Source organism: Cetorhinus maximus, unplaced genomic scaffold (genome assembly GCF_964194155.1).
Source record: "Cetorhinus maximus unplaced genomic scaffold, sCetMax3.hap1.1 HAP1_SCAFFOLD_1581, whole genome shotgun sequence".
Lineage (NCBI taxonomy): Eukaryota > Metazoa > Chordata > Chondrichthyes > Lamniformes > Cetorhinidae > Cetorhinus > Cetorhinus maximus.
Window position 1 is genome coordinate 1 of NW_027597521.1, and position 8142 is coordinate 8142.

Sequence of the window (8142 nt, forward strand, 5' to 3'; positions counted from 1 at the left end):
TCTGTGTCTCTCTCTCTCCCCCTCTGTGTCTCTCTCTCTCCCCCTCTGTGTGTCTCTCTCTCTCCCCCTCTGTGTGTCTCTCTCTCTCCCCCTCTGTGTGTCTCTCTCTCTCCCCCTCTGTGTCTCTCTCTCTCCCCTCTGTGTGTGTCTCTCTCTCTCTCCCCCTCTGTGTGCGTCTCTCTCTCTCTCCCCCTCTGTGTGCGTCTCTCTCTCTCTCCCCTCTGTGTGTCTCTCTCTCTCTCCCCCTCTGTGTGTCTCTCTCTCTCTCCCCCTCTGTGTGCGTCTCTCTCTCTCTCCCCCTCTGTGTGCGTCTCTCTCTCTCTCCCCCTCTGTGTGCGTCTCTCTCTCTCTCCCCCTCTGTGTGCGTCTCTCTCTCTCTCCCCCTCTGTGTGCGTCTCTCTCTCTCTCCCCCTCTGTGTGCGTCTCTCTCTCTCTCCCCCTCTGTGTGCGTCTCTCTCTCTCTCCCCCTCTGTGCGTCTCTCTCTCTCTCCCCCTCTGTGTGCGTCTCTCTCTCTCTCCCCCTCTGTGTGCGTCTCTCTCTCTCTCCCCCTCTGTGTGCGTCTCTCTCCCTCCCTCACTTTTTCTTCCACAGAGGTGGTCTTCGGAGTTCCAGCCCCCTACCTCGACTGCATTCGTAAGACCCTGGACCACAAGTACGGCGTGGCTGCCCAGAACTGCTACAAGGTGGACAAGGGGGCGTTCACAGGCGAGATCAGGTACTGCGCGGGGCTCACCGGGGGTGGGGGGGGTGGAAAGCACTGACTGAACAACCCTGGGTGCGCTGGCTGTCGCCCCCTCATCCTCGTACAGCTCTGAGCCTCCCGCCGCTGGGGCGTGCCGCCGTGGGAGTGCTGCGCTGTCGGCGGGAACTCCTGACCCGTATTTACACCCCCCCACCCAGAGTCGGGAGCGCGCCGTTGCCGACTGTTCCTTGTGGCAGCGCACGGTGTCTTCCTGGCTTCCGACATAACTTAGGAAGAGATATAATCGTCACCCGGCCCTATGGCGCGGTGAGTCTCTCTCTCTCTCTGTCTCTCTCTCTCTCTCTCTCTCACTCTCTCTCTGCCAGGGACGTACCCACTTCTTTAACCCGTGTCCCCGTGTGTTCACAGCCCAGCGATGATCAAAGACTGCGGAGCGAAATGGGTGATCCTTGGACACTCTGAGAGGCGTCATGTCTTTGGAGAGTGCGACGAGGTAGGAGATGGTGTCCGAGTGTGTGGGACACGGGGTTAGATACAGAGTAAAGCTCCCTCTACACCGTCCCCCCATCAAACACTCCCAGGACAGGGACAGCACGGGGTTAGATACAGAGTAAAGCTCCCTCTACACTGTCCCCTTCAAACACACCCAGGACAGGTACAGCACGGGGTTAGATACAGAGTAAAGCTCCCTCTACACCGTCCCCATCAAACACTCCCAGGACAGGGACAGCACGGGGTTAGATACAGAGTAAAGCTCCCTCGACACCGTCCCCATCAAACACTCCCAGGACAGGGACAGCACGGGGTTAGATACAGAGTAAAGCTCCCTCGACACCGTCCCCATCAAACACTCCCAGGACAGGTACAGCACGGGGTTAGATACAGAGTAAAGCTACCTCTACATCGTACCCATCAAACACTCCCAGGACAGGTACAGCACGGGGTTAGATACAGAGTAAATCTCTGGGAGGGTTGTAGGGGCTGGAGGAGGTTACAGAGATAGGGAGGGGTGTAGGGGCTGGAGGACGTTAGAGAGATAGGGAGGGGTGTAGGGGGCTGGAGGAGGTTACAGAGATAGGGAGGGTTGTAGGGGCTGGAGGAGGTTACAGAGATAGGGTTGTAGGGGCTGGAGGAGGGTTACAGAGTAGGGGGCTGGAGGAGGGTTACAGAGATAGGGAGGGGTGTAGGGTCTGGAGGAGGTTACATTGAGAGTTGAATTTGAGGCGTTGCCCTGTTGGGGTCTGGTACCTGTCAGCGAGCGCAGTGGGTGATGGGTGAACGGCAATGAGTCCGGACGCGTGGACAGCAGAATTCGGGATGAGTGTCCAGAGGACGGAGCGTGGGAGAATCCCGAGGACAACCGTGAGCTGTGTAGTTAGTCAGCTTGGATGTGCTCTGGAATATTGACGGGGAATAGTTGCCGGGGTTAATGTGGCATTCGATGGGAAGCTTGGTGAGGTGTGCTGTCGTTTCGTGTTATTACGGAGTGTGCGCTATGGCGAGAGGGTTAAGCCGTTCATCTCTCTGACCCCTGCAGCTGATTGGTCAGAAGGTGGCCCATGCTCTGGAGGCCGGCCTTGGTGTGATCGCTTGTATCGGTGAGAAGTTGGACGAGCGAGAGGGCGGCTGCACAGAAAAGGTCGTGTTCGCCCAGACCAAGGTCATCGCAGGTACGGAGGGAGCGCCGCACTGTCGGAGGGTCAGTGCTGAGGGAGAGCCGCACTGACGGAGGGTCGGTGCTGAGGGAGCGCCGCACTGTCGGAGGGTCAGTGCTGAGGGAGCGCCGCGCTGTCGGAGGGTCAGCGCTGAGGGAGCGCCGCGCTGTCGGAGGGTCAGCGCTGAGGGAGCACCGCGCTGTCGGAGGGTCAGCGCTGAGGGAGCGCCGCACTGTCGGAGGGTCAGTGCTGAGGGAGCGCCGCACTGTCGGAGGGTCAGCGCTGAGGGAGCGCCGCACTGTCGGAGGGTCAGCGCTGAGGGAGCGCCGCACTGTCGGAGGGTCAGCGCTGAGGGAGCGCCGCACTGTCGGAGGGTCAGCGCTGAGGGAGAGCCGCACTGTCGGAGGGTCAGTGCTGAGGGAGCGCCGCACTGTCGGAGGGTCAGTGCTGAGGGAGAGCCGCACTGTCGGAGGGTCAGTGCTGAGGGACCGCAGGCTTGGTTTGCCCTTAGTGTCACAGGCCCGAGTGAAAGGTGGGTGGCTGGCGAGGAGGCGGGATTCGGGTGTGTGGGCGGGGGGGGGTGGGGGTATTGAGAGCGCTCCCTTTCCCCCTTGGCAGCGATGGGCATCTGACGACTCTCCCCTTCTCTTTTTTCATCCCCGGCCCCCTCTGTAGACAACGTGAAGAACTGGGACCACGTGGTGTTGGCATATGAACCGGTGTGGGCCATCGGGACTGGCAAAACTGCGTCCCCTCAGCAGGTCAGTGAAGGCCGGGGCTTGGGTGGGTGGGTAACTGCCCCCCGAGGTGCGCCGTGTTCTCCGTCGCTTCTGGGAAAAGAGCCTCGAGCCTCCTCGATCCTGTTGGAAAGCGTCCGGGTTTCGCTTTTCACACCTTTACTGTAACAAATGACTCTTCGCACCTGTCGACTAAACACTTGGCTTGTTTTTTTCTCCCCCTCAACCCGAGCTTCGAAGGACGGGGAAGAAACGTTCCCCTTTTTTCTTTACACCCGTCACGCTCCGAGGTGGAATTACGCCCCCCCACCCCCCCTTAACAGCCGGCTGTCGTCTGGGTCTCCGAGAGGGGCGGTAGCTGCCCTCCGTTTCGGGAGTTCTCCGAGGTTTCGAGGTGAGGGTCCAGGCCCCCGTTGCCGACCCCTGGGAAGGCGTGGCTGCCCCGATTGACGTGTGGAGCGACCAATCGCAGCACTCCCGGGGAGAGGGGGCGGGATGGGGGGGGGAAGGGGGTGGTTGCAGGCAGGCAGGTTGAAGGTCGTACCCCGGTCTACAACCTGATGCCGACGACACCTTTCTGGCACTTTGGGAGCTTCAGACTGCACTCATTGCAAAGTGAGAGGCAGCTGCCCGTTGTCTCCGAGTGTTAACACTCTGTACCGCTATCTCAGTGAAACACTGAGCCTTCCCGACTTGGTCCAAAAGTATAATCTTCTGCACCTCAGTGTTGTAACTGAGGTACAAGGCGCTCTCTCTCTCTCCCTCCCTCTCTCTTTCTCTCTCTCACTCTCACTCTGCCTCAGTGTCTCTCTCTATCTCTCTCTGCCTCAGTGTCTCTCTCTATCTCTCTCTGCCTCCGTGTCTCTCTCTCTCTCTGCCTCCGTGTCTCTCTCTCTCTCTCTGCCTCCGTGTCTCTCTCCCTCTCTCTCTGCCTCCGTGTCTCTCTCTCTCTCTCTGCCTCCGTGTCTCTCTCTCTCTCTCTGCCTCCGTGTCTCTCTCTCTCTCTCTGCCTCCGTGTCTCTCTCTCTCTCTCTGCCTCCGTGTCTCTCTCTCTCTCTCTCTGCCTCCGTCTCTCTCTCTCTCTCTCTGCCTCCGTCTCTCTCTCTCTCTCTTTGCCTCCGTCTCTCTCTCTCTCTCTCTCGGGCTCCGTCTCCCGGCCTCCTCTCACCCGATTTGTTCTCTCTCTCTAATAGGCCCAAGAGATTCACGAGAAGATTCGCAAGTGGCTGAAGGAACATGTCTCTGAGAGTGTTTCGAAGAGTGTGCGCATCATCTACGGAGGTGGGTACCCGATGAGTGTCCCTCGGAGGCCTGTGCGACCAGAGCCCTCCTCCCGGACCCCACCCTTACCCCCGGGACCGAGGCGAGGCTCATTCCGAGGCCATTCAGCCCGCGTACTCCTGCATCGTCAACCGGTACGCTCTGCCTTGCTTGACGACGCACAGAGTGCAGTCGAGGTTCTCCGAGGGTGATCGCCTCCAGGTGGTGGGGGAGGGAAGGGGGAAGGGGAGTGAGTCTCGCTGACTCGCATTCGCCAAGAGCTGGCCTGAACGTAGAGGGCTGAATGGCCTCGGTCCGTGCTGGAAGCGTTGATTCCCCGATGGGGGGGTGGCGTGGGATGTGTGGGAGGGGCATGAGAATTCAGGGGTGGTCTCCTCTGGTGCCCTCTCTTCTCTCCTCCTCCCTCTTCCAGCACCAGCACCATGCCCACCTCTGCTGCCCCTCACAGGCGGTGTGAAGTCTCAGGGCGATCTGTACTCAGTCTGCCTCCTTCCTCTGCTGTTGTTGACAAGCTCTCTCTTTCTTTCTTTCTTTCTTTCTCCTCTCTCCCTGTCTTTCTCACTCTGCCTCCCCCTTTCGCGCTCACACTCGCGCGCTCTCTGGCCCTCCCGTGCCTGTGCGTGCGCTCCTACGCCTGTGCTCCTGCACCCGCATACACTCTCTCCCTTTCTCACGCACCCCCTCGCTCTCCTGCGCGCGCTCTCCCTTACGCCCTCCTGCGCGCTCCCTCTTGTGCTGTCCCTCTCTCTTGCCCTCCCGCGCGCTCCCCCTCTCTCTCTTGTGCTCTCCCTCTCTCTCGCCCTCTTGTGCTCTCCCTCTCTCTTGCCCTCCCACACGCTCTCTCGCTCTCTCTCGTGCCCTCTCCCTCCCTCTTGCTCTCTTGCTCTCCCGTGTGCTCCCTCTCGCCCTCCTGCACGCTCCCTCTCTCTCTCTCTCTCTCTCTCTCGCCCTTCCGTACGCTCTTCCACTCTCTCTCTCGCCCTCACGCGCGCTCCCTCTCTCTCTCTCTCTCTCGCCCTTCTGTACGCTCCTCCACTCTCTCGCCCTCCCGCGCGCTCCCTCTCTCTCTCTCTCTCTCCCTCACCCTTCCGTACGCTCCTCTACTCTCTCTCTCTCTCTCTCTCTCCCCCTCCCGCGCGCTCCCTCTCTCTTGCCCTCCCGTATGCTCCCCCACTCTTTCTCGGCCTCCCGTGCGCTCCCTCTCTCTTGCCCTCCCGTATGCTCCCCCACTCTTTCTCGGCCTCCCGTGCGCTCCCTCTCTCTTGCCCTCTCTCTTGCCCTCCCGTACGCTCCTCCACTCTCGCCCTCCCGCGCGCTCCCTCTCTCACCCTTCCGTATGCTCCTCTACTCTCTCTCTCTCTCTCTCTCTCCCCCTCCCGCGCGCTCCCTCTCTCTTGCCCTCCCGTACGCTCCCCCACTCTTTCTCGGCCTCCCGTGCGCTCCCTCTCTCTTGCCCTCTCTCTTGCCCTCCCGTACGCTCCTCCACTCTCTTGCCCTCCCGTACGCTCCTCCACTCTCTTGCCCTCCCGTACGCTCCTCCACTCCCTCTCTCTCGCCCTCCCGCGCGCTCCCTCTCTCGCCCTCCCGTACGCTCCTCCACTCTCTTGCCCTCCCGTACGCTCCTCCACTCCCTCTCTCTCGCCCTCCCGCGCGCTCCCTCTCTCGCCCTCCCGTATGCTCCTCCACTCTCTCTCTCTCGCCTTCCCGCGCGCTCCCTCTCGCCCTCCCGCGCGCCCCCGCTCTCTCTCGCCTTCCCGCGCACTCCCGTGCGCGCTCTCTCGTTCCCTTCTGTCCCTCTCTCCTCGCAGGTTCTGTGACGGCTGCCACCTGTAAGGAACTGGCCGGCATGGGCGACGTGGACGGTTTCCTGGTGGGTGGCGCCTCTCTGAAGCCCGAGTTTGTGGACATCATCAACGCCAAGCACTAGCGGGCGACCGACCAGGACGGGAGGAGCGCGGGAGCGAACCCGGGAGAGAAACCGGGCCCCTTTCCTGGGGGACGTACATCACACGGGGTCACTCCTTCCCTCCCTCCCTTCCTAGCCCCCCACCCCTCTCTCTCGGGGATAGCGCGGGAGAGGGTTCCCTCCGCCGGTGTCGACCTTGCACGTTTGTTCCCCGTGTGAGGGGTATCTTCACCTGCCCTCTTTCCCCCTCCTCTCACCCGCCCCTTGTCTGGTTCCTCTAGTGTTTATTCCCTGTCCCGTCCCTTCCCATCAGGTCGACGGGGGGGGGAGAAGAGTGTGGCGGGGGTGCCTGGCGTTTCGGTGAAGAGTGTGCCCCTTTTTGTTTTGGGGTGGGGGGAGAGGCTGTGTTGGCGCGGGCTAACGGTTAGTCCCTCCCCCCCCCCCCCCCAGGAATATTCGGCCTCCCCGTCTTTCCCCCCCACCCCGAAACTTCCACTCGCTCGCACGTTCACTCTCTCCCCCTCTCTCACTCACACACACACACTCGAACCGTGAAGAACAAAACTCATATCCTGTACTGTCCGGGCGTGACCTGACCCTCCGAAGTATTGTCCGTGTTAAATCTCCTCCCCCCACCCCACCTCCCACCCACCCGGTGAGGCTGCACTGCCGATTTCTGTGAGTTTAGATAGAATATTAAATGTGTAGACGATGCCAAAGTGTTGTGCGTGTGTGTGTTACATAACTTCACCAGCGTCCGCTCTCCGTCCGTTTCCTCCGTGTTGATCTCCGCGCTCCTCTCCCCACTTCCCACAACCCCCCACCTCTTCAGTGCCCCTCCCCCACCCCCCCCTCAATCCTTCTATTTCCTCTCTTTCCCCCCCCCCCTGCCGAGTTCTGGGGGCTAGTCCCAAAATCGGGAGAGCCGTCTCACACTGACTCGTCCAGCAGCAGCCCGGCATAGTCATCCTCACGGAACCATACCTTATGGCCAGTGTCCCAGGGATCACCATCACCACCCCTGGGTATGTCCTGTCCCTCATACCTTATGGCCAGTGTCCCAGGGATCACCATCACCACCCCTGGGTATGTCCTGTCCCTCATACCTTATAACCAGTGTCCCAGGGATCACCATCACCACCCCTGGGTACGTCCTGTCCCGCCCGGCAGGACAGGCCCAGCAAAGGTGGAGGCACAGTGGTATACAGTCGGGGAGGGAGTCCTCGACATCGACTCCAGACCCCCATGAAGCCTCCTGACACCCCCATCCTCGCCACCCCTTGCGTTCGCTCAGGAGCCTCGCCTTCATGCCAGTATCGCCGCGCCCCTGGGCATGGTCCTGCCTCGCCCGGCAGGATAGGCCATCGCAGCCCTGTCGGCCCCTGCAAAGCCCCTCCTCGGTAACATCTGGGGGCTAGTCCCAAAATCGGGAGAGCCGTCTCACACCGACTAGTCCAGCAGCAGCCCGGCATAGTCATCCTCACGGAATCATACCTTATGACCAGTGTCCCAGGGATCACCATCACCACCCCTGGGTATGTCCTGTCCCTCATACCTTATAGCCAGTGTCCCAGGGATCACCATCACCACCCCTGGGTATGTCCTGTCCCTCATACCTTATGACCAGTGTCCCAGGGATCACCATCACCAGCCCTGGGTATGTCCTGTCCCTCATACCTTATAGCCAGTGTCCCAGGGATCACCATCACCACCCCTGGGTATGTCCTGTCCCTCATACCTTATGGCCAGTGTCCCAGGGATCACCATCACCACCCCTGGGTATGTCCTGTCCCTCATACCTTATGGCCAGTGTCCCAGGGATCACCATCACCACCCCTGGGTATGTCCTGTCCCTCATA

The 8142-nt window shown here is 60.9% G+C and overlaps 1 protein-coding gene across 2 annotated transcripts; it reads left to right on the top strand.

Annotated features, from left to right (window-relative positions):
• Positions 1–583: 583 nt before the first annotated feature.
• On the top strand, positions 584–7002 carry LOC144676414 (triosephosphate isomerase B-like). 2 transcript variants are annotated; one of them, XR_013575327.1, is made up of 7 exons: positions 584–716; positions 1113–1197; positions 2242–2374; positions 3035–3120; positions 4290–4377; positions 6186–6652; positions 6712–7002. XR_013575327.1 is itself a non-coding variant. In XM_078536834.1 (6 exons), exons 2-6 carry the CDS (start codon positions 1120–1122, stop codon positions 6302–6304), a joined length of 504 nt encoding a protein of 167 aa, XP_078392960.1. In that variant the 5' UTR covers positions 584–716; positions 1113–1119; the 3' UTR covers positions 6305–7002. The 2 variants fall into 2 exon arrangements, 1 of the variants encoding a protein (XP_078392960.1); XM_078536834.1 differs by having other exon boundaries at positions 6186–7002.
• The last annotated feature ends 1140 nt before the right edge of the window (positions 7003–8142 follow it).

Excerpts from the sequence above, each read along its gene's own strand:
- LOC144676414 (XM_078536834.1), top strand. The coding sequence starts at position 1,120 with ATGATCAAAGACTGCGGAGCGAAATGGGTGATCCTTGGACACTCTGAG. Across the intron at positions 2,375-3,034 it reads CCAGACCAAGGTCATCGCAG|ACAACGTGAAGAACTGGGAC; the intron begins GTACGGAGGGAG and ends CCCCCTCTGTAG. Across the intron at positions 4,378-6,185 it reads TGTGCGCATCATCTACGGAG|GTTCTGTGACGGCTGCCACC; the intron begins GTGGGTACCCGA and ends CTCTCCTCGCAG.